General features: G+C 45.9%; 1 protein-coding gene across 1 annotated transcript; it reads left to right on the top strand.

The window, feature by feature from the left end:
• Positions 1-65: 65 nt before the first annotated feature.
• LOC133748650 (zinc finger protein 737-like) lies at positions 66-14,080 on the top strand. The gene is made up of 5 exons (XM_062177582.1): positions 66-81; positions 3,591-3,682; positions 8,945-9,071; positions 9,699-9,830; positions 12,750-14,080. The coding sequence occupies exons 1-5, from the start codon at positions 66-68 to the stop codon at positions 14,078-14,080; spliced, it is 1,698 nt and encodes a 565-aa protein (XP_062033566.1).
• The last annotated feature ends 12,659 nt before the right edge of the window (positions 14,081-26,739 follow it).

Consider the following 26,739-nt stretch of genomic DNA (forward strand, 5'->3'; position numbering starts at 1 on the left):
AACCTGGGTCAGATCCCTCACCCTACCAGCTCTGCCTGTGATACACCCAGTGCTGCATCTCCGAGATGAAGACCAGTGGAGGTGAGAGATATATGGGGCAGAAAAGAAATGTGGGACAAGCAAGAGAGAGGAGGACCTACAAGGCATGGGTGATACAAAGAGCATTTAGATTCAGGATCTACCCCACCCCCAAAATATCTTCCCATTGGCTTCTTCTCAGGCAGGAAGGGTTGGAGGTGCACCTGGGATAGAATTGCATGGATATTTAGGTCACACTGATCGATCCTGGCATTGCCCTGCAGGGGTGTGTCTTGACAGCTGGAAGCAACCTGAGCTCTTCATTGTGGTATTGAGCCCTCTCCTGGGGTCTGACTATGCAGCTCAGGGGACCATGGGGTAACCCAGGTTGGAGATGATGGTGGTCAACCCAAGCAGGTGGCAATGGGGATGGTCAGGATTGTTTGGCTTGGGTCTAGGTCATGGATCCTGGTGGTGGCTTCACAGGGTGAGGGAAGGCTTTTGGGCTTGTTGTGATGCCACTAGTTTGAAACCTTTTCATTTAGAAATAATTATACGTTCATAGGCAGTTACAAAAATAGGGCTATCATATGTGCCTTTGACCCAGTTTCCTCAATGGTTCCATTTTACCTGATGGTAATATGTTACCAAAAATGGGAAACAAATATGGTAACAGTGTATGTATACTACTCAATGTCATTCATAGTATCGTGTGACCATCTCTGCTATTAAGGTACTGGAAACTGTTCTTCAAAGTGATGGTGAAAACAAAACCATCAGTTCTGCACAGAAGCCTCCCTTTACTGCCCTGGCTAGACTGGCACCTCAGACGTTTGCTGTCACTCCTCTCCATGGTGTCCTATCAAGCTTCAGTGTCCTGATTTGGTCTTTGACTCTTTTCCTTTCTAAGATGTCAGCCTTAAGAAGGCAGGAACTTTTGTCAGTTTTGCTTCCTGCAGTATCACCCGTGCCTGGCAGGGTGCCCGGAATAGAGTCGAGCTCCACAGTCTGTAGTAGAATAAAGGGATGAATCTTGCTGTACCAGTCACGGTAGTGACCAGCGCCTGGAGAGGTCAGGATGTGTAGAATCACACAACAGGCATGCACATGTGTGTATACACCTGCACGTGTGTGCGCATACACATGCATCGATGTGCATTCATGAGCACACCTGTGTGCAAGAGTGCATGCATGTTTGCACACTGGGGTGTGACAGCTCTGCAGGGAGCTGAGCTGAGAGGGAAGTCTCCTTCCTGAGGAGGAAAGGGCCTCATCCCAGACATCGGTGTCCTCCTTGTCCTGAGTGAACCCCTTCCTGAACCCCCAGTGGTGGGGGGTGCGTGGGAGTCAGGGTGGTCCCTGGTGGTCCTGGGAGTCAAGGTCAAGGACACAAATGGCTCAAAGGGATCTCTGCTTTGGACCACCCAGTGCTATGAATATGTGTATCAAATGGCTCTAACGAAATCATCTCTTAACTGTGTAAATTTAATTTATCTTAAAAATTATTGATGTTTTTATTTTTTATTCATTTGAAAGGCAAACAGACAGAAAGAGTGAGTCAGAGATAGACAGAGATCTTCTGTCTGCTAGTTTACTCACCAAATGGCCACAGCAGCTGGGGCTGGGCTAGGCTGAAGGTGGAGGCCTGGAACTCAATCCAGGTCTCCCACCTGTGTGGCAGGAACCCAGGTACTTGAGCCATAACTTAATGCCTCCCAGGGTGGAATTGGGAACAGAGCCAGGACTTGCACTTACTCAGATATGGGATGTGGACATCCCAAGTGGCATCTTAATTGCTGTTCCAAATATCCTCTCCCTTAATCTATTTTTTTCCTGGAAAATATTTGTTGATGTATGGCCAAAATGTAAATAAGTGAAAAAAAAAGATCAATTTCTAGATAGAGCTTTAGTTTCACAGGAGGGTTCATGTCATTTCTCCTTGAAATGATGCTCTATTATGTGCCCAGTTCTCTATTAACTGGAAAGAAAATAGGAGGGAGACAGTGGGAGGAAAAAGGAAGGAAAGGATTATCATATGTTCTTAGATTTGTATCTACAAGTTACATTGAATCTGTTAAAACTAATTAGAATTTAAAAATGTAAAAAACTAAAAAAACAAATATTCATCAACAGATGAATGGATACAATCAAATACTACTCAGTAATACCAAAGAATGACCTTCTGATATGCCCAGCAACCTGAATCAGTTTCAAAGACATACTGAGTAAAAGAAACCAGATGTAAAATAACATCCTGAATGATTCTATCTGTATGAAATTCTAGTGCAGCAGAATTCACCTGTTGTGATGGAGAGCAGATCACGTTTGCCTGGAGTTGGGAGTTAGGGAGGGTGTTGACTGCAAAATGCCACAAGGAACTTTGGGAGGAGATGGAAATATTCCATATCTTAATTGAGGTGTGGTTACACAGGTGTATATATCTGTCAATACTCATCGAGTTGCACACTTAAAGTGGATGCACTTATTACATGTAAAACACACCTCAATATTCCAAACCTTGAATTGCTCCTGGGTACTACTGAATAAAATATAAAAATAAAAATAAACATATTTTAAACTCTAGTTAAAGACTTGGATTGAAAATGCTTAGTGGGAATTAACTAAAGTCTGCAATTCACTGTGAAGTACATCTGCAAAAATAAGATGGATGGACAGACAGATAGACATGCGACAAAGTGGACATAGCAGAATGGGTGTTTGGGCAATTATTTCAACTTTCCCTGTGTTGGAACATCTTCATAGTAAAACTTTGGGTGTCAGGAAGTACATAATTACAATTGCAAGGTGCAGAAGACTTCAAAGTTAACAGTAACCTTGCCTCACTTCCCTCAGCCTTCTGGTTCCTTACCCAGACACAGCTACTTTCCAGTGTCTTGTACTACCTCCAACAAGTTCTGTGCTCACACAACTATGTGTCTGTGCCTGTCACTGTGTATGTGGGGACTTCAAAAAGCTCTTGGGAAACTGGACAAGTCTAGAGCAGGTGTTTGGCCTAGCAGTTAAGATACTGGTTGGAGCATCCATATTCCGTATTGGAGTGCCTGGATTCCATTCCTGACTCTGACTCCTCACTCTGACTTCCTGCTAATCAGACCCTGGGAGGTAGCGAAGATAGCTCAGGCATTGGATTCCTGCCACCACAGGGGGATACTGGATTGAGTTACTGGTTCCCAGTTTTTGGCCCAGCCTAGCCCCAGACTGTTTCAGGCATTTGGGAAGTGAGTCAGCAGATGGGAGTGCTCTCTCTTTCTCTCAAAATTTTTGTACTGCAATAAACTTATCTTTCAACTCCATTTTGGCAATCTTTTTGAAGTACACTTGTATTTGTGAATAAATATTTTCCGCATATATGGTAGCTCACTATGCACACCATCCTGGGTCTCGGTTTTGCTTCTTTTGATAGTTTTATGAAGCATCAGTATGTTCCTGGCACTTGGTGAGTACTCAGTGCCTGTCAGCTCTTGTCAAGTGTTTTGTGAGAGATTCACCATCGTGAGTTTCCCAGCTCTGTAAGGCCAAGGTAGCCTCACTTCTGCTTCCTCCTCTGCCAGCCTTGCCTTCGCAGAATCCTGCTCAGACACTAAGCAAGCTCTTCCAAAAGAGCAGAAGAATGCGGGCCAGACTCCTGCCAGCCTGGAGAGAGGTGAGCTGTTTGTCTCCTCCCTTTGACAGAGGGCAGCTTGGTGCAGAGATGACCATTCACCACCCCCTGCCCAGCACAGACCCTGGCCAGGAAGGGCATCCGCTGTACTCCCACAGGACCAACACCAAGGGGAATGGTTTCCCCTGGAGATGCTCACCTCTTTCCTGCCTCCTACTGTTTCCTAACTCCCATCTCTGATCATGTGTCACGCCCTCCTTGAAGCCTACCCTGGTTACCTCTGCTCCATCACTGTCTATGCCTTTACCTTGAGTCACTGTGCTCTGAGTAACTACTGCTGTTTGACAGAGGATTATTTATATGAGTTTGTTCATCATCTCTCTACCCTACTAGACTAGTTCTGAGGGCAGCAGCCTCAACCGTGTTTACTGACTTATACCCTGTATCTAGGAGCAGATGTGATGAATGTTGAGTGCTTTGTGCATATAAATGCAAGGAAGGAAGGAAGGGGGAAAAGGGGATGGAAGGAGGAAGGGAGAACAGGACAGAGGGGGGAGGGAAGGATTACTGAATGGTCCTTGCTGGAGCAGGCAGCAGTGGCGTAGTTCACCTGGAATCCACGCCCCCTTCCTCAGCTAGCATCTTTGGTTTTTTCCTTTGGGGACCCACTGTCTTCCAACCACTTTGAATTGAGCTGATCCTATTCCAGTATACCTCCAAGTGTGCACTTGTCCAATCAGCATTCCATTACCAGGGCCATGGTGACTGATTCAGGGTGGAGCATGTGACTCAGTCTTGGCCAATGAAAATTAGTCCTGAGACTTCGGTTTGCTTCACCTCCAGTACTGCCAAATTGATAAGAGGGAAACCTGGAGGTTCCTTGCAGCAAATGAAAGAGGCTGAGAGGAGAGATCAGGAGAGGCAGTCTGCTGTCACCAATTTAGAATGCTCTGAGGCTCAGACAGGTTTCAGTTTAGCCTCCTGGAGAAGGACTTCTTTCCTATGGGTGCCAGATAAAGTCTCAGATATTCCAAAATGTTCATGGAAGAATGGCATTAAATTGCTGCAAAATTTTTTGAAGCTTATGAATAGGTTTTTTTTTTCATATTAAAACATCTCCATGAGCTTTTTGAGGACCCCTTGTGGGTATGTATTTATATTAAAATATTTTTAAACTCACAGGAAATTTACAAGAATAGTACACAGATCACCAGATCGCCAAGTTATAGCTATTGTTAATATTTCTCCTACTTACTTTGTCATTTGGCCATTCTAATATATATATGTATATATATTAAATATATGTATATATATGTATATACATATACAAACACATAAGTACATACATGTACATATACTATATATACATAATACATCATTTTCTTTTTTTAAAGATTTATTTTATTTATTTGAAAGACAGAGTTACAGAGAGAGATAGAGAGAGAGGTCTTCTATCTGCTGGTTCACTCCCCAGATGGCTACAATGGCCGGAGCTGCACCAATCCAAAGCCAGGAGCCAGGAGCTTCTTCTGGGTCTCCCACACAGGTACAAGGGTCCAAGGACTTGGGCCATCTTCTACTGCTATCTCAGGCCACAGCAGAGAGCTGGATCAGAAGAGGAGCAGCTGGGACTCGAACTGGCACCCATATGGGATGCCGGTGCTTCAGGCCACGGGCTTTAACCCGCTGCACCACAGCGCCGGCCCCAGTAGTCACTCTTAATATAGAAAACCTCTTCAGCCTTTATGTCTTTCATGAACTGACATTTTTGAAGACTAGAGTCACACCCGATGCAGTTTTTGTTTTGGCTGTCGACTGTGAATTAAATTCAGGTTCTGCATTCCTGTCTGGAGTGTGATACTGCATCTTCTCAGAGCCTCACATTTAGATCTATGTGTGTATGAAGCCCACTTGCTACCCCTCGTGACGCTAATTATGATAGTAATGGTGACCCACCTGGCCAAGGTGGTTGTCTGTTTTCCCCACTGAATACTTTCTATTTCCTCCTCTTGTACAGGTAACTAATAAGGAGTCAGTGGGGAGACACTTTAAATCAAATAAATAACCTAGAAGCAGGGGATATTCTGGATTGGCCTATTATGCGTCACATGTCCACCACCAAACCAATCAACTTAGGGATCCAGGATTATTGGTCCAGCCTAGGTCACATGTCCAGCTATGCAGTCAGTGGAAGGCCCCTGCTTCCCCCCAGAGTAATGGACATATGGCATAGGCTGGGGTTCTCACCTGAGGGCACTTTGCTCTCTGTGGGACATTGGACGCTGTCTGGAAACATTTCTGGTTGTCACAACTGGAAGGGTGGTACTACTGGCAGCCAGAGATACTTGAGCATCCTGCCATGCCCAGGACAAAAAAGGAACTGTTCTGAGTGCAGAGAGGAAGGCAGTTCTGCAGAGGAGGAGCACAGGGGGGACTCCTAGTCCTGTTCACTCTGATGCCTCCAGCTGGGAACGCCGGCTGGTGGAGTCTGCCTCGGGCCAGTCCTGCCACTCGGCCACTAACAGTAGTGCGATCCTGGGTTATTCCTCACCCTTGAGTGCCTCGATTTCCTCATAGGTAGAGCAGGATCGGTAATAGTGCCACCACCACAGGGTTATTGTGGAGACTGAGTGCACATTTGTACTGACCTTGGAACAAGTCCAATGTGTAGATGCTTGTAACATAAATCATCAGGCATTTCCATCCTTGGACAGAGTCAAATACACACTTGTAATCCTGACCCCCTGACTCCCTTCTTGCCAGACTCTGAGTTTGATCATAATGAGTGGGAAAAGTTACTGATGTTTTCTTGCCTCAGTTTCCCTTTATGTTAAATGGGAAATAACAACAGAGGCTACCTTGTGAGGATTACATGAGATCACAAATCTCAAATACACCCAAACCATCAGCTAGGAATGCTGGTCTTGACAGAAACTGATGTGGCTGATTACTTGCCGACTGCCAGCACTGTGGTGCCAGATTTATATTGGAAAAATGATGATATTTTGTACAAGTAAATGGTTCTGAGAAACTAGCTGAGGCCGTAGTGGTCAGTGGCAGCCAGCATGCTTCCAGCTCTTCCTAAGTGACAACCATTGTTACATACAGAGTATCTGCTCTGGTTCCTGTTTAAGCCTCACACTTGTCTGCGCAGTGCTATTATTAGTTATTTTTCCATTTTTCAGCTGTGGAAGTGGCCACAGCTCCTATGTGGCTAAAGCAGAATTTGGACCCTGGCAGGTGACCCTGTGCCCACACGCCTCACACCATCCTGTGGGAAAGTTGACTCTCTACAGGGTGCTAACGTTCTCTTCATTTCTGTTTCCTCCTTAAGCTAGTCCATTCCCTTCAGCTTTTACTTCCCTGTGGATGACTCCTGCTCTGCTCTGCCTCTCGCCCTCCTCCTTATCCTTCAAGACTCAGCTCGAATATCGCCTCCTCTGTCACAGGATGTTCTGAGACACAGGTGCTTAACTGGAATGGAGTTGATGTGCGATCATGTGATTGTCTGTGCCTGGACATCCAGGGCTGGGCACTGGAGCCCCATGGAGTTAGCCACGCAGACTCCTCTGCTGTTGCTACTCTGTCCTGTGTGGCTGAGGAGTGCTCACTGCACACACACGTTCTGCTCGAGAGAAAGGTGGGGTGTGGGCAAGGAGGAACAAAGCCTAGAAGATGGACATTCACTTCTGCCCACATTCCACTGGTCAGAACATAGTGGTCACATGAGCGCTTCCAGCTGCAAGAGATGCTGGGACATGTAGTCTTGGGCTGGACAGCCATGGGCTGACCTGTAGCTTCTATTACTATAGCAAAGGATGATAGACATTGTGTCCACTATAGTCCTGGTTTGCTAGTTAATTTGTCCCCAGCACCAGGCCATGATGAATAATCTGACTCTCCAAGTCACTCTCCCATTGACTGGGAGCCCTCATTTTTAGACAAATACTTTGAATAATTGTGAACATTTCCTGAGCATTGACCATGTGCTAAAGACTGAGTTAATTATTATTTTTAAAAAAGATTTTAAAAATTTATTTGAGAGTCAGAGTTACAGAGAGACGGAGAAACAGAGTTGGTTCTTCTGGTTCACTCTCCAAATGGTTGTAACAGCTGAAGCTGAGCCGATCTGAAGCCAGGAGCCAGGAGTTTCTTCCAGGTCTCCCACGTGGTTACAAGGGCCCAAGCACTTGGGCTGTCTTCTGATGCTTTCCCAGATCATTAGCAGACAGCTGGATCAGAAGAGGAGCTGTCAGGACACAAACCGATACCCATATGAGATGCCAGCACCACAGGCAGAGGCTTAACCTACTATGCCATAGCACCGGCCCCTAAGCTAATTATATTTACCTGTATGAGCCCACTTAGTCCTCACGATAACCATGAAAGGCTTTAGGTATTAGAGTTATTATCCCTGTTCCAGATATAAGAGAATTGCAGCACAATGAGCTCACATCACTCGCCCAAGGTCAGACAGGTAAGCAGCCAAGCCAGGATTGCAGCCCAGACTATCTGACTCCTGGGCCTGTGCTCTTAGCTATCAGTGACATCTTCCTCGCAGAAGTAGCGAGTGGGAGATCCCAGATGGTCATACAACTGGTGAGTGCAACAACCTCTTCTAGCCATTGATGTTTCCACTGTATCACAGCAGCCATTCATTTGCCTCTTCAGCTACCATATGGACATTTGGAATATGCATGCAGCAGTTACCTGTAGCCACAGTAATGCTGCATAAGACATTATCGTGAAACATCAGGGACACATAGCAATGAGGGTTCAGTTAGGTGGCTCTGCTGATCTTGCTGGGCTTACTCCTACATCTGAGGGGAAGTCTTGTTGTCAGGTCATTTAGATGACCTCTGGCTTCTCCTGAGGACTTGGGGGGATTTGACAGGACCCTACATGTTCGTCTTTCTGGCTCTAGCAGACTAGTCTGAATATGTTCTTCCTTATGGCATGAGTAGGGGTGCACAGGCATGATGGAGGGGTGGGGGTGGTGGAGAAGGTGAGAGTTAATTATGCAAGCATTTTTCAAGTTTCTGTTTATATCACATTTTATCCACATCCCACTGGGCAAAGCAAGTCCCATAGTCAAGACCAGGTTGAGAACAGGAAGTCACTGAATGTTGACATGGGAAAAGACTGTGGATATGGTGCAGGGTGAGAAATTGCAGCCATCTGTGCAGTCTACCACAATGCGCAATTCTAAACACCTTTCAAATGTCAGTCAACTTTTGACCTCCTCTTGCGGAGCAGGTCAGCAACCAGTCCCTGGGTGAACAGATTTTTGGTTTTGTGTTACAGGCACCAGTTCTCTTCAAGGATGTGGCCATGTACTTCACACAGAAGGAGTGGCAGCTTTTGAAGCCTGCTCAGAAGGTCCTTTACAAGGATGTGATGCTGGAGAACTACGAGAACTTGGCCTTCTTGGGTAAGGACAACCTCCCACAAGTCGATCTGGGCTCCTAGGAGCCCCCTAGCCTCCTGGCTCTGAAAGGTCATGAGTTTTTCAGAAGACTTGAATGAGTTCTGCACTAGGACTGGGCCCAGCCACCGAGGCTCGGATGGCATTGGATTCATCCTACGATTGGCTCTGCTTACAGCCTCAGTAGAGCTACCAGTGGCTGAAGCTTCTTAATTCACTTGCAGCAAGAATGGTAGAATGTGTTGGTGCTGGGTGTCACATGCACACGTACACACACACACACACACACACTGCAGCCCTGATTTTCATCATGACTGGATCTGGTGCCCATCATGTGAACACAGCTAAATCAATTATGGCATCTAGTAAGTCTAGGGATGGGCTGACTGGCTGATATTCTCTCTGGAGGTGGTCTCAGTTTCTGGGAAACTACATGATTCTTCATCAACAGAAATTTGAGCAGGTGAGTGAGGGAGGCAGTGGCAGGACAAGACAGGGGAGGTAGGGGATACAGACCTCCACATCACCACTGGCAACCCTTTGTATCATCAGTTGGACTTCTTGCTATGCAAGCATTTGGTTTTGAAAGGGATTCTGAGAGGCATGTCATGTTTCTTTCCATCTGTATAGTAGGTCATCCAGTTTTCAAACCAAAGTTGATCGCCAACTTGGAGCAAGGGATTAAACCTTATGTCAAGAAGAAAGCTGTCCCTAGGGGCCACCAGAGAGGTGATAAGGGAATCAGCGGGAGCAACATTGCCTCTGGTGAGTAGGAGGAAAATCACTGATGTCTCCACAGGAACCCTTCTCAAGTGCTCATCATTGTAAAGGGTTTGGAAAGATGGGATAAGGTTGCAAAACATGAGAGAGGCCTTCTGGTCTGATTCTTCCACTCATGTTTTCATTCCCATGCTTCTTGCTTGTATACACATATACGTTATATATGTATACATACGCCATGTCTTAAAGTTATTGGTACTTTCCAAACCAGCCTCCAATGGTATCATTACACATCCACCTGGATGACTTCAATAACTAGGGACATTGGCAAGGCTGTTGTCTTAGTGTTAGCCACTAGAATGAGGACAAAGGTGGCTTATAAACAGCATAAATTTATTTCTTATATTTTTGGAGACTGGGAGTTGAAGTGCAACAAGTGCAAGGTTCTGGCGTGGGCCCTCTTCCTGGTTACAGAGGGCTGAATTTTCATTGTGTCTTCATGTGGTGGGCAAGACAATAAGGTATACACAAAGCTCTCTGCCTCTTCTTATAGAAACACTCATCCTATTCATGAGGGCTATATGCTTATGACCTAAATTGCCTTCCAAAGGCTCTACCTCCTAATACTACTAGTTTGGTGGTTAGTATCTGAAAATATGCATTTGTAATAGCTTTATTTTATTTACTGAAAAGATAGAGTGACATGAGATGGGGGGGGAGAGAGAGAGAGAGAGAGAGAGAGAGAGAGAGAGGTCTTCCATCCATTGGTTCAGTCCCTAAATGGTTGCAACAGCTGGAGCTGGGCCAAGCTGAAGCCAAAAACCTGGAACTCAATCCTAGTCTCCCAGATAGGTGGCAGAAGCCCAAGTACTTGGACCATCATTTGCCACTTCTCAGGCACATTATTAGGGAGCTAGATCAGAAGTAGAGCAGTCAGGACTTCAACTAGTGCCGCCATATGGGATGCAAGCAAGCAGTATCTTAACCTGCTGCACCACAATACTGGCCTTCAAAATATGAATTTTGAGAGGTCAACATTCAGCTGATAACAGATGTAGAGCAACTGGAACATTTGTAGACTAATAATGGAACTGTAAATTGGTATAGCTGTTCAGAGAAAAAACTATTAAGCAGCATCCACTAGACTTGCACATATGCAAATGCACTGTCACAGCAACTCCACTCCTGGGCATATATCCAGTAGAAATGCACACATAAGGCCGGCGCCGCGGCTCAATAGGCTAATCCTCCACCTTGCAGTGCCAGCACACCGGGTTCTAGTCCCAGTCGGGGCACCGGATTCTGTCCCGGTTGCCCCTCTTCCAGGCCAGCTCTCTGCTGTGGCCAGGGAAGTGCAGTGGAGGATGGCCCAAGTCCTTGGGCCCTGCACCCCATGGGAGACCAGGAGAAGCACCTGGCTCCTGCCATTGGATCAGCGCAGTGCGCTGGCCGCAGTGCGCCAGCCGCGGCGGCCATTGGAGGGTAAACCAACGGCAAAAGGAAGACCTTTCTCTCTGTCTCTCTCTCTCACTGTCCACTCTGCCTGTCAAAAAAAATAAAATAAAAAATTAAAAAAAAAAAGAAATGCAGGCCTGCGCCGCGGCTCACTAGGCTAATCCTCCGCCTTGCGGCGCCGGCACACCGGGTTCTAGTCCCGGTTGGGGCGCCGGATTCTGTTCCGGTTGCCCCTCTTCCAGGCCAGCTCTCTGCTGTGGCCAGGGAGTGCAGTGGAGGATGGCCCAAGTGCTTGGGCCCTGCACTCCATGGGAGACCAGGAGAAGCACCTGGCTCCTGCTGTCGGATCAGCACGGTGCGCCGGCCGCAGCGCGCCTACCGCGGTGGCCATTGGAGGGTGAACCAATGGCAAAGGAAGACCTTTCTCTCTGTCTCTCTCTCACACTGTCCACTCTGCCTGTCAAAAAAAAAATGCACACATAAGATATGTACATGAAGGCTCATATCATACCAACTCTATTCAGATCGATCCTAGACTGGGGTCTATCTATTAACAACTACATATGAAGTGAATATGACAAAATGTTCAAAATTGTCAAATTTTTTTGAAGATCTTATTTATTTATTTGAGAGGTAGAGTTACAGACAGAGAGAGGGAGAGGCAAAGAGAAAGGTCTTCCACTTGCTGGTTCACTCCCCAAATGGCTGCAACAGCCGGAGCTGGGCCAAACTGAAGCCAGGAACCAGGAGTTTCTTCCAGGTCTCCCATGCAGGTGCAGCGGCTCAAACACTTGAGCCATCTTCTACTGCTTTCCCAGGCCATAGCAGAGAACTGGATCGAAAGAGGAGCAGCTGGGACACAAACTGGTGCCCATATGGGATGCTGGTGTCACAAGCAGAGACTTAGCCTACTAAGCCATGGGGCTAGCCCCAAAATTGTCAAATCTTAAAATAAATTTTTTAAATGCTAACAAAAAAGAGGGGAACCAGCAGGAGGGAGGCCTCCACTCCTTTTTTCAATAAAATAAGTAAATAATGTTAAAATATATATTAAGGTATATTTATGCCACAAAATACTATAAATCTGCGAATGATCGATTTATAAGGACATAAAACGATGTAGATGAATCTCACAAATGTAGCATTGGATGCAAGAAGCCAGAGAAAAAAGGGTGCACACTACAGAGTTGCATTTATATGATATACCAGAACAGGCAAAGCTAATCTGTATTATTAGAAGTCAAGTTCATGATTTTCCAATGGTGGGAGGATAATGATTAGAAGAGAATGGAGCAGGGGCTAGAGGTGAGGCTTTGCTGAGGTTATATTTCTTGACCTTAAGCATGGTGCTATGGATGTGAATGTGCTTACAAAATGAACATTAACCAAACAGGACATGATTTTTAAAACTTTTTCTTATATGTATAGCATACTCCAGTAAAACATTCTGAATAAAAATTTTTAAAACCAATACTATAAAACAGATATTTACGCTCTAATTTTTTTCAGACAAGAAAAAAAGCCATAAGCTGAAGACAACATTGCCAAAGTCAGGCAGTCCAAAGACAACACAGCAGGAGAAGGCCGAGACAGTGACCCAGAAGGATGGCCCCCTGGAGACTAGGGCAGAAAGGGTCTTGGAAAGTGAAGATACGTCATCTTGGAGCAAGAAGAAATCTGGCCCAAATGTGGCTGCAGAATCACACGCAAACAGCCTTCCTGGCAAGAACGGGCCTGAATCGGCGGCCTTGAAGACACCTCCGGGTCAGACGTCAGCAATCACATCTCCCAAGGCCACCCCTCCAGGAAAGGAGACCCTGCAGAAAGACGCTCACGGTCAAACACAGGGTGCTCTGGGCTTCCCAAAGCGGCGGACGGCCAGAAAGGGGAAGAACCACTTTAAATGTCGGGAGTGCGGGAAGACCTTCAACCAGACCCTCCACCTCGTGGAGCACGAGCGCATTCACTCGGGAGAGAAACCCCACAAGTGTGACGCATGTGGGAAGTCCTTCAGGCACAGCTCATACTTCTTCACACACTACCGAATCCACACAGGGGAGCGGCCCTACAAGTGCAAGGTGTGCGGCAAAGCCTTCAACAGCAGCTCCACCCTCAGCAGCCACCACAGAGTCCACACAGGGGAGACACCCTTCAAATGTGAGGAGTGTGGGAAAACCTTCAAGCAGAGCACCAAGCTCACTCGCCACCGCAGGGTGCACACAGGCGAGAAGCCCTACAGGTGCAGTGAGTGTGGCAAGTGCTTCGGCCGCAGTTCATCCCTGAGGGAGCACAAGAGGATCCACACAGGAGAGAAACCATACTGCTGTCGAGTGTGTGGGAAAAACTTCAGGGTTAACTCACACCTTTCAGAGCATCAGCGGCTCCATCAAGAAGCGAGGTCCTTCCAGTGTGACGAGTGTGGGAAGTACTTCCGAAATGGCTCCCATCTCTCAGAACACAAGCTGATCCATGTGCCGGGGGCTCGAGAGGATTGCCCAGAGTGTGGAAAAGCCTTCCCCGGCAAGGCGGCCCTCCTCAGACATCAGAAAAGCCACAGGGAGGAGTCTCTGTATCACTGTGAGGGATGCGGAAAGAACTTCCGGTGCAAGTCAAGCATCCAAAGGCACGAGAGGCTGCATGCTGGGCAGAAGCCTTTTGTGTGCACCCAGTGCGGGAAAGGATTCACCGACAAGACCACCCTGAATAATCATCACAAAGTCCACTCTGGAGATAGGCCCGACCCCTGCAGCCAGTGTGGTAGATCCTTCAAACACCTGGCCTCCCTATTGCTCCACCAGAAAATCCACGCTAGAAAGGCACAACAAACTCCTCATGTGTGAGAGGGCCTTTTGCCAAACTCACACCTTTATAACCACTAGAGAAGTCAGTAGATGTTTCCTTCATTTTTCATCAGGGGTTTTCTGGTAGAGCAGTATTTCTTGATAGTCAGACAATTCTCCCCTTTCCACACCGGCAACATTTGTGCAGTATCCAGACACAGTTTCGATTGGCCCAGCTGGAATGTGCTTCTGGAAACTGACATCTATGGATAGAATCAGAGGATGTGGATAAACACCCTCTAATGCCCTGGGAAGTTCCCCACAACAGTGAACAACCTGGCACCACAAGTCAATGGTGATGTTTTTGAGAAACTTAGACGAAAGCCCTGTGGATAACTGAATTTGAGAAAGAATTGAGGTAGTGTTGTATGCAGTAACACTAACTAGGTGTGGATATTTAAATTTAAATCAACCAACGTAAAAAAAAAATTAAAGTGCAATCTCTTGATTGTACCAAGAACATCTCACTTAAGATGAAGAACATTTGCAGCACAGCAGGAAGTTCTAGTCAGCACTTGTTTAGATCTTGGTCATTAGGCAGGTCCTGAAAAAGTAAGAAAATGGGGTATGTCTTTGAGAGACTGAATTTATACTTGTTTCCAAATGTAGGATTTTATAAATACCATTTAGAGGAATGGGTCCAGGATTCTCTGGTCATTTTCAGGTTTCGGAATCTGCCAGAACTTCACGCACAGGACCCGTCCCTCATGCCTGGGGCAGAACAATCAATAGATTACTGACAATATTACTGATAAATGCCAACATTTATTGGGCACTTTCTACTCATCAATCATGGTGCTGAGCCCTTTAATAGATTATCTTAGTTAATTCTCACCAGAGTCCTGTGAAACACAAACTATCATGATCCTCAACTTTTAGGTGAGAAAACTTGGGCTTTTGAGAACTTTTGCTTAAAAAAAAGATTATTTACAGGCCGGTGCCGTGGCTCAACAGGCTAATCCTCCGCCTAGCAGCGCCGGCACACTGGGTTCTAGTCCCGGTCGGGGAGCTGGATTCTGTCCTGGTTGCCCCTCTTCCAGGCCAGCTCTCTGCTATGGCCCGGGAGTGCAGTGGAGGATGGCCCAAGTGCTTGGGCCCTGCACTCCATGGGAGACCAGGATAAGCACCTGGCTCCTGCCTTCAGATCAGCGGCAAAGGAAGACCTTTCTCTCTCTCTCTCTCTCTGTCCACTCTGCCTGTCAAAAAAAAAAAAGATTATTTACAAGTTTGCACATAAAGCAAGATTCCATTGATATTTTATGAGGAAATCCATGTGTTACTTTTATATTGCACTAGTTTAAATGGACATGATTCAAATTTTCACCGTGTGCTTTTTTTAAAAAAAAAAGTATATTTGTTTACATTTTCATCTAAACCACTCTTGAGGGCAAAAAGCAGCTTGAATTTATTGGCAGCTGGAGCTGGCACAGAAAAGACTAGATGGGGGGGGGGGGGGTGCCGGGTGGGAGGGCAAATCCAACTGAAGCCTGCTGACAAGAAGGTTTTGTTGGCACAGCGGTGCCCACTCATTTATGAACAGTCCCTGGATGTTCTCAGGAATATGATGACAACATCACGTTGAGAAAGAAGTCAGATGGCCACAAAGCCAATAATATTTGCTATGGGACACCTGAAAGAAACAGCTGGCCAACCCCCTGTCTGAATGACTGCAAAGCTGCCATGAATTAGGCTGGAAAAGAAGAGGTCAACTCTAAGGCAGACTCCTTGAACTCTTGTGCTGATGACTCCAGTACAGCACACACCACCTACCTGTGTTTGTATGTGCATGTGAATGGTGTTTGTGCATACTTGATGGACAAGTGAACACTGCTTATCTTTTTTGTTTGTTTACTCATCCTCTCTTAGTAAAAAAAAATGCTAGTCACAACCTTTTAAATCAACCTCATTAACCATCACCCAGCGCCATAGCTTGAGAAGCCCTGGCAGGTAGTGGGCAACATGCAATACAGTCGGAATCTTCAGCTGCTTAGGAGTTGGTAGGAGTCTTAGGCGTGTTTATTGGAGGACTCATCAGGGCAGAAGGTGGAAATCCCCAGGATGCTGAGCCTGTGGCTTTGTGCAACCTGGAGAATCAAGAATGAGGGTCTAATGATAAACTCAGCCTCTCTGAATTCTCTTCACCATCTCCAGAATATCTTCCGCCCACCTCCTTGTCATCTCTGGATCCATAGGTATCTTAGAGACTGAATTTGTCTTAGGATGAGGGCGGAATGACCATGGGGTAAGTAAATTCAAGGACTCAGGGGTTTTCAGTAGTGACCATATCGGGCTATGTGGCTATATCTTTCTGAGTACAATCTCAGGAGCAGGGCTGGGGTGGTTTTGAGGAGGACTACGTGTGGCAGGTTTTTTTTTTCTGTTATGGTTGATTCTGTCTGTGAAACATTTTTGTGTATGAAGGGATGGGTTGTTGGGGGGGGGGGTGGGACTTCCTCTTGTATAACGCTAGAATGTAACTCTATATAGTCAACAGGATCATTTTTCTTGCAAGTAACCAGAACCAAACTCGCACTAGCTGAAGTGAAACCAAAGCAATGAAAGGAAATGATGGACACATGCATCTGGCAAGTCTTGCTTGAAGGATCTTTGATCTGGCAGGAAGACTTGAATACAAAGCCTGTTCACGCTTCCTATTTATGCTGCTGCTCTGTATCCTTGCTTTGCTCTTTTTTTCATAGACAGGAGCATTCTCCACGATGGGATCAACTTAAGGGGAGAGACAGTTTCTTTCTCCTGAATGAATCCTGAAGAAGAATCCCAAAGAGGCTGCTATACTCTGCGGGAGGGGTTGTGGGCCCTTCTTATATTTTTATGTTTCCTTCGAGGGGTTGCAATAAGCACATATCACTTTGCAATTTTTGAAGAGGCTGGACTTTCCAGGGAGGGCTGCTGGGGGAGAGGACCAATCTCTCAGCACAGAAGACTCCAGTGAGAAGGGCATGATGTGGGAAGACGGGGACCAAGCTAGAGGGAAAGCCAGCTGATTCTCACCCTGTAATAACAATAAAATTGTTGCCTGCACTTAAACTGCCCGTTCTCTGTTTCAGACATTGTTTTAATCCCTCAAAATCTGTGAGCTGGGGGCAGGGGTCGGGGCTGGGGGGTTGTCACCTGGCTGCCCTCTCGTTCACCGCGCAGTGCCTGGCTGGGGTGCCAGGGAGAAGTACTGAGCAAGCCTGCTGCCACCAGACCCAAGTCAGCGGGACAGTCCCAGCTGCCACTCTGAGGGCGCCTCAATACGCAGGACTGGGGTGGTAACGATGGCCACGTAGCAGACAGTGAGCTGAGGGGCCACCAGGGTCAGGGCAGACCCTAGGGTGCTATCACCAGCAGCTGTATTCAGGGCGAAGTAGAGCCTTGTTGAGGATGCCAGGCATCGCCGACAGAGCCTGCCTGAGCCAAGGGAGATTCCAGGTTTTAGGGTTACTGTGGATGTCAGAAGACTGGGGAGAAAGAAGGGAGCTGGGGTTGCCATGGAGGAGACAACTGAGGACTGGTCAGGCCGTTAGGGGAGGCCCAAAGGGACAGCAGAGGCAGGAGACTTGGCCAGGCAGGGGTGAGGGGCAGGATAGGGTTTAAGAAGGTTTAAGAAGCTGTAGTGCCAGAAACGAAGCCAGGTGTGACCAGGCAATTTCTGGGCAGCGATGAGATTCCAGGGGGTGGATTTCTTCTGCCCAGATGAGAGACTAATGGAGCGGTCAGAAGGGAGCAGGGCCAGCCTCTAGAGGCTCCAGGACAGCCATAGGGGCATGATCCTCTAGGAAGGCTGCAGTGGGGTGGGGAGGGCTTAGAAATTTGAAGTGTAAGTCCTTGGGGCAGGTTAGTCTGATGGGGAGGATCCAAGTGGGCTCCAGGATGCCAGAATGTCAGTCGAGGGTCAAGGGTCACCTGGGGCATAGCAGAGTGACATTTCAGGGTCCTGAGGGCAGTGTGTGGGTGTGGAATTTAAGGGGCCCCTCCAACGGTCTGGGGGGGTCCACAGAAGAGAACGAATGTGGAATTGGCTTAGGGGCCTGCAGGTGGCTACCTTCACCTGGCTGTGGTAGGGCTGGGGCACTAGGTGTGAGAACTTGAGTGGGGCCACAGTTGAGGACATGCCTGGCCAGACAGAGAGGGCTCGGGGGCTAACCAGAGGGGCCCTGCGGATGGGATGAAGACCTGTGGTTCTGGGTGTGTGGCTGCAGATGGTGTCTGTGTGCTTGGGTGTCTTCAGTGATGATCTGACACGTGTGTTCTTCTTACATGGTTGTGTGTGTGTGTCTGTCTGTCTGTCCCAGCCGTTTGAAGCTTTGAGTGTTTGCATTTTGTGGGAGTGAGACTCTGTGACTGGATCTCGGGATGCATCTCTGAGTTTCTGGAAATGCGAATGTGTGTGTGTGTGTGTGTCTTTGCCTGGGCACGTGGCTTTGTTTCTGCACATGTGGGTGGGTGTGTATCTGTAAGTGGGTCTCACTTTTTCCAGGTGGGACTGAATGCCTGAGGAGGTGTCTCTGAATGTGAAAGCTTGCCATTGTGAATAGGATGAATGTGACAATGTGTGGGGTGTGGGTGTGTACTTGTCAGTTTTGTGTTACTACAATACAATAGCTGACACAGGCTAGCTTTATAAAGAAAGATTTATTTGACTTACAGTTTTGGAGATTCAAGGGCATGACTCCTTCATCATCTCAGCCCTATTGGCTGCATCACATTGCAGCTGATGGAAAAAGTCGGGGGCACCCATAGGGGCACTTGATCACATATCCGAAGAGGAATCCAGAAACATTGGGGTGGCACCAGGCACAGGCTTTCGTAACAACCCTCTGAAGAGAAGAGTCCCATGAGAACTACCTTTATCCCTTCCGAGGTCCCCAGTGACCCAAGAAGCCCCCACTGGGCCCTACCACTTCTAAGTTCCCATCATCTCCCAGGGAACCAGGTAGGCAGGTTGGGGACCAAGCCTCTGACACATGGACCCTTGAGGAGAAAACCGCATCCATAACCATAGTGCGTGGAGGGGTTGCGGTCACCCTGTGCTTAGGAGACCATTTCTGATGATCCTGTCAGGGTCCATCCCCCATTTCCCAAGAATTGCTGACCCCGTACCTAGGCCCTTTTCCCTGCTGCTCTGAAGCATGAGGCCCTGACTCGAAGATCAGTTGTGATTTGCCTTTGGAATACTGGGCCCAGGCCCAGAGGCTGGGGCCATGAGAGATGGGTACTGGGAGAGATGAATCAAAGAGGAGCTCCAGTTGGAAGAGTTCAGTAATTCAAGGAAGCTGTGGGCCAGAGTGGAAAGGACATTTCTTGACTCTCACTCCTTAGTATATCAATAGAAGTGTAGCCAACTCTCAAACTGCCTATATTCCAGCTAGACACTTGCTTTAAATGCTTGAAAGATTTTTTTTTCATATTAAATCCCTAACTAAGTAATGAACTGTCTTCATTTTTTTAACAGAGCAGTAAGCTGAGCTCAGGGATTTTTTGTTTGTTTGTTTAAGATTCTATTTATTTGAGAAGCAGAGTTACAGAGAGGAGAGACATCTGCTAGTTCACTCCCCAAATGGCTGCAACAGCCAGAGCTGTGCAGAACCGAAGCCAGGATCCAGGAGCTTCTTCCTGGTCTCCCACATGGATGCAGGGGCCCAAGCACTTGGGCCACCTACCACTGCTTTCTCAGGCCATAAGCAGAGATCTGTATTGGAAGGGGAGCAGCCAAGACATGAACCGGAGCTCACATGGGATGCCAGTGCCGGAGGTAGAGGCTTAACCTACTACACCACAGCGCCAGCCCCATCAGGGTTTAAATAACTCCCAAGTTGAGGGCTGCCAGATAAAGCAGACAGGGCAGGTGATTTGTGGGATCCCACCCACTGGGAGCTATGAGGCTGGGCTTAACTCTTCAAGGATGTGTGTGTGTGTGTGTAGCTGAAGAGTTATTAGGAAACTTTGGATCATTAATATTTTTTCCTGTGTTATCATCTTGGGGTCTTATAGTTTTGCCTTTTACATTTAGGTCTATGACTTACTTTGCATTAGTTTTGTGAAGGGTGTAAGGTCTCTAGATGCAGTTTTTTTGCAGGTAGATTGCCAGTTATTCCAACACTATTTGTTGGAGAGACAATCTTTGTCTCATCGTAGTGCCTTTGCACCTCTGCCCAAGATCCTTGACTATATGAATCTATTCCTGTGCTTTCTAATCTGCTCTCTTGATCTATTTGTCTACTCTTCCACCCACACCACACTATGTGGATTACCGAAACCTTATGCAATCCCAAAACTATAATTCCAGGCCTCCAACTTTCTTATTCAGTATTGTGTTGGCTATTTTGGGCATTTTGCTTCTCCATATAAACTTTAGAATAAGTTTGCCAATTCTCACAAAATCAGTGAGAGCCTCAACATAATCTGACTCACCAGTTTAGGGGCCCTTGGCTCCTTTGGGCCTCTGCTTCTCTATCTGTTTATTGCATCCTGATCAAAATTCCTTGTGAATCTTCCTGTGGAAGGCATAGCTCTGTTCAGCCCTGTTTCATCCAGCTATTTCCTCTTCAGTTCAAAAGAGTGCATGGGTATCCAAGTCAGAGACAGATCTGAATTTGGATATCTCCCAATCCTATCTGCCTGCACCTTCCAGCTATTTCTCTGAGCATGATTTTCCTTATTCAGGAAATAGGCTTGTTGTGAGGAAAGAATCCATCTAGTAATCTTGGGTCCAACCACCAATTGGCATGTAGCAAATGTTTGAGACATATTAAGCATTAAATCATCACTGTCATACTAAACATCATACATAAAATATTTGTTGTACATGTTTCAGTACCTCTTGCCCATATATCTTGAGCCCTGGATAAATGTGCATTAGCTAAATACAAATGGCTTCTAAAAATAGGAAGCCACATTCCACCTTGATCATAAAAAGGGAAGAGTATAAGCTAGAATTACCCTAGGTGTTGTTTATCAACTCAACTTTTGGAAAAATTGAAAAAAGCTTTATACAACAGTTGTGGACACTGGCATATTCACATCAGCTAGTGGTTGTGCAAGATCACCTATGGAGGATAGTTTAAAAATTTCTATTAAAATGCCTCATGCAAGTCCCCATTGCCTCAATAATTGTGCTTCAAGAGATTTATTTTACCAATAGATCTGCACACAGGAATTACTGAAGTTCAAAGTTATTCAGTCATCACTGGTTGTAGAAACAAAAGAATGGAAACAACCATCCAACAGTCAGAACCTGGTTAAATAAATTAGGTCACAAGTATACAACAAAACCTAAATAGTTATTCAGAAAACAGTAAGCAAACTCTCTATGTACTGATATGAAAAGTTCCACAGGATATACTGATAAAATGAACTTTTTTTAAAAAAAGGTACAGTAGAGTTTGTAAAGAATTCTACCTTTTGTGTATGAAAAAGAGCATATGAGAACATATTTATGCAAACATATAAATACATGTACTATATAAATACAGAGATAATTCTATGTAATGGTAAGTGTAACTTACATTGTGGAGCAATTAGTGTGGTATTTAAACCATCTGCATTCCACATTGGAGTGTCTGGGTTTGCTTCTCAGTTCCAGCATGTGACTATCTTCCTGCCAAAACAGACCCTGGGAGGCAGTGGTGATGCTTCAAGAAATCAGGTTCCTGCCACTCACATAGGAGACCTGGATTGAGTTCCCAGTTCTTGGCTTCCAGCCTTGGCCTAGCCTCAGCTGTTCCAGGCATTAGGAAGTGATCCAGTGAATGGAAGTTCTCTGTGTCCCTTTTTCTCAAATAAAGTTAAAAAATTTAAAAATATGGATATGTGTATAATATTATATAATTTTATATTTTATTTATGACATGTTAATGATACACATGCATGTCTCATATTACAGATTACACTACATGTTAAGAATCTTGATATTTTACTACATGATTATTCCAAAAATAATTATGTACTGAAATATGAGTCATATAGTATTATGTGCAGAATAATCACATGTAGGTAATTACATGTGTGTATAAAATGCATATGTATATATAAATAACATGTACACACTTTCACAATCTTCATTTATGTAAATACATACATATATGCACTTACATGTTTATATACCCATACGTACCTTCTATATACATAAACTCTGGAAGACACTTCAAATCAGAGTGGTTACCTGTGTGTGTTCACGGGGTAAAAATCTGGTGGCTAGGGCACACATGGGAAGAAGGGTTTCCACTGTGTAAAGTCCCTTTTCAAAGTTAAAGAACATGTTCATTTTAAGGAGAAAGTCCATGGGCGCACCCGGTCCCCAGGGTCCACCGCCATTCCTGCGACGCCCTGGGGCTCCCAGTGTCCCACACACTCACCCCTCACCCCCAGGGAGCGAGCGTGCCTGGGCCTGCCAGCCGCCTGACTGCGCAGGCGCAGTCGCAAACCCGCGCATGCGCCACAGGGTTTAGGCGCCAAGTCCCAGCGGTCGTCAGAGGAGGACGTCCGGCTGACGAGGGCTGACGAGGTGACGGCGCGTGGGCCTGAGGCGGGCGGAAGTCCCGCGGCGCGGCAGCCCTGCCCGGGGAAAGCGACGGCATGGGCTGAGGTTGCTGGTCTCTGGAAGGGGAAGGTTAGAGCTAGCTCGGCCCAGAGTGGAGGCAGCCCGGTGAGGGGCCAGCCCGGGACCCCGAGTCAAGGACCCAGGCATGGGGTCCACGGACAGATGGCCCTGTGGAGAAGGGCCTTAGGGAGGAGGCCCCAGGCGCAGGCTCGGGTTAGAGGTGAGCGCTGAGGCCAGGGCGGCCCCACTGCAGTGTCAAGCGGAGGCCCACGACCTTGTGGCCCGGGGCTCTGGGGACTCCGGCTGTCTTTCCAACCCCGAGAGCCGGGTGGGTCTCAGTGTCTGGCTGCCCCCCTCACTCCTCAGCCCCGCCGCACACCCTCGTTACCTCAGACTCGCCGCTGGTCCCGCCCCTTCCTCGAGTCTCTGCCCTACCGCCCAGGACCACCCCTCTATTCGACTTCTACTTTGTCCCGCCCGCCTGCCCCAACCCCATCTCTCCTCGGCCCGCCCCACTGCTCTCTCTGTCCTTCCCAGCTGCCCTGGCCCGAGACCCCTGGCTCTCCCTCACTCCTGCTCCTCTCTCCTGCTGCTTCTCTTCTACCTCAGTTCTTTGCTCTTTTGTTTTTTTCTTTGTATTTTACATTTTTGTATTTTACATTACACATAATGATCCATATTTATGGGATATAATATGGTACTTCCATACATGTATCCATTGCCTAATAATTAAACGAGTAATATTTCTAACACCTCCTTTATCATATTTGGATAGTGAGAACATTACCAATCCTACCTTCCAGCTATTTTGAACTACACATCATTGTTTACTATGGTTGCCCTACTGTGCAATAATACAGCAGAACTTATTCCTCCTGTCTAATTCATGACATCATGCCCATGGACTAACCTTCCCCATCCCCCATCACCTCCCCACTCTGTGTAACCACTGTCTTCAACTTACATGAGGTCAACATTTTAAAAATTTCTTAATGAGTGAGATAATGTGGTATTTGTCTTTCTACACCTGGCTTATTTTACTTAGCATAATGTCATCTTAACTTCATTTTGTCAAAACTGACAGGATTTCAACTTTTTTATGACTGAGTAATATTTCATTATGTATGTATACCACGTTTTCTTTATCCATTTATATGTTTATAGACTTTTAGGTTATTCTGTATCTTGGCTATTATGAATATTGCTGTGGTAAACATGTGAGAACTGTTATCTCTTCAACAGACTTTAATTCCATTTAGTTATATATGCCCTGTAGTGGGATTGCTGTATGATAGGATAGCTCAATTTGGATTTTTAAAAGGATGTTAAATGATTTTTTTTACCAGTTTTTATTCCCTCTGTGAAATATGCATCGTTCCTCAAAAACACAAAATTGGAAAACTAACATAGAAGGAATAAAAAATATTGAATAGCCATATACATATTTGAGAAATTAAATTCATTTTTAAAATCTTTCTCCAGAGATAACTAATGGCCTAAGTAGTTTCACTGATGAATTCTACCAAACATTTAAAGATGAACTAATAGTCCAATAATATGTTCTTTCAGATAGTATAGAAAGAATGATTTCCAATTCATTTGAATATTTTAAATTAATTATTTTTAAAAGATTTATTTGGAAGTCAGAGTTAGAGAGAGAGAGAGAGAGATCTTCCATCCATTGGTTTACTCCCCAAATGGCTGCAATTGCTATAGCTGAGCTGATCTGAAGCCAGGAGTCAGGAGCTCTTTCTGGGTATCTTAGATTGGTACAGTGGCCTATGCACTTGGGCCATCCTTTGCTGCTTTCCTAGGCCATTAGCAGGGAGCTGAATCAAAAATGGAGCAGTCAAGGCTCACATATGGGTTGCTGGCACTGCAGGTGGCAGCTTTACCTGCTAGCCACAGTGCCAGCCCCTTAAATTGACTAACAATAGGCCACAACTGGATGGTGGAATGAAGTAGTGGTGATAACCACTTCTTTACTTAAGGGATGCCAACCCCTTAAATTGTTTACATTTAAAAGGCAGGCATACCCCCCACACACACACACACATACAAACACACACATGCACACAAAAAACTCCTCCTAGAGAGGGAGAGAGAGAGGTAGAGAGGGAAGAGAGATCCCATCCACTGGTTCAGTCCTCAAGTGCCCACAAAAGCTGCCGCTGGGCCAGGCTGAAGCCCAGCAGTTGGTAATTTAGTTTCCTGGTATGGGTGATAGGGACCCAACTAACTATTCAAGCCATCACCTGATGCCTAATAACATATATTAGCAAAAAGTTGGAATTGGGACCAGAGCCAGGACTCAAATATAAGCACTCTAATAGGGATATAGGTATCCCAAATGATATCTTCATTGCTGTGCCAAATACCCACCCCAGCACACTTTTAAGAGACCAACATAACTCTGCTATCAAAACCTCATTAGTACATGGTGGAAAATTACAGAACTGTAGTCCTAATTAATACAGGTGAAAAAAAAATCCTTAACTAAATATTAGCAAATCAGATCCAGAAAAATGTAAAAATAAGATATAACATTAGATTTTTCCTCTCTTTATCTTTTGTGTATCTATTTTACTTTAATTTTTTTAAATTTATTTAAGAGGTAGAGTTACAGACACATTGAGGGAGAGAGAGAGAGAAAGGTCTTTCATCCACTGGTTCACTCTCCAAATGGCCACAACGGCTGGAGTTGGGTTGATCTGAAACCAGGAGCCGGGAGCTTCTTTCAGATCTTGCATGAGTGTACAAGGACCCAAGCACTTGGACCATCTTCTGCTGCTTTCCCAGGCCATAGGCAGAGAGCTGGATCAGCTGGACACAAACGAGTGCCCGTATGGGATGCCAGCGCTGCAGGCAGTCTTAACCTATAAGCCACAGTGCCAGCCCCTATCTAATCTACTTTTAAGATTTGTACTTTCATGTGTTTTCATGATGGTAGTATTCATCCTTTTTCTTCTAGGGCTGATTTGGTGGTGAAGAACTTCAGTTTTTGCTTGTCATGGGAAGTATTTATTTCTCTTTTATTTCTGAAAAGTAGCTTTGCTAGGTATAGTATTCTTGGCTGGGAATTACTTTCTTTCATGACTTTGAATATTTCATGACATTCTCTTCTGGCCTGTAAAGTTTCAACTGAGAACTCTCATATTAATCTAATGAAGGTTCCTTTTTAAGTCACTTGATGGATTTCTCTGCTATTTTTAGAATTTTCTTTGTCCTTTTAAAAAAATAGTTTGACTATAATGCATCTCAGAGATGATCTTTTTTGGGCAACTATATTAAAGATCCTTTGGGCTTCCTAGGCCTGGATGTCTGTATCTTTCATATTTGGAAAGCTTTCGGGAATTATTTTATTGAATAGATTTTCTAAACTTTTTCCCTTTTATTCTCCTTCTGGAATACCTCTAATGCAAATATTTCTTTGATTAATGATGTCCTACATGGGTTTGTCCTGCAAGGCCCACACTGTTGGGATGGTGGGGTGACATCCTTCTTTGACAAGGAGCACCGGAGACAATTTCAGTGAATGTGTCTGTTTATAAACAGGCACAAGCTTTTATAGGGAGTAGCTAGCTCAGGGTAGCAACACTAATTCTATAGGATAGGGGCTGGCAGTGTAGCGTACTGAGTAAAGCCTCTGCCTACAGTGCTGGCATCCCATATGGGCACTGCTTCGCGTCCTGGCTGCTCCACTTGTGGTCGAGCTCACTGCTATGGCCTGGGAAAGCAGCTGGAAGATGTGGGCCACTGCACACATGTAGGAGACCCAGAAGAAGCTCCTGGCTCCTGGCTTCAGATCAGCGAAGCTCCAACTGTTGTAGCCATCTGGGGAGTGAACCAGCGGATAGAAGACTCTCTCTCTCTCTCTCTCTCTCTGCCTCTCCCTCTCCCTCTCCCTCTCTCTGTGTGTAACTCTGACTTTCAAACAAATCTTTACAAAACAGTTCTCTAGGATAAAGCTAATACTGGTGCCTCTGTGCTTCTCCAATCAGCTTGAAGGTCACATAGCCTATACAGCCTTCTAGGTGGTCCTATGGGTCTGGGCCACACCCAGGAGCTATACAAGGAAGTAGGGGTAGGGGAAATGTGCCTGAGGTCTCTGCTG

This window comes from Lepus europaeus, chromosome 19 (genome assembly GCF_033115175.1).
Source record: "Lepus europaeus isolate LE1 chromosome 19, mLepTim1.pri, whole genome shotgun sequence".
Taxonomy (NCBI): Eukaryota; Metazoa; Chordata; class Mammalia; order Lagomorpha; family Leporidae; genus Lepus; species Lepus europaeus.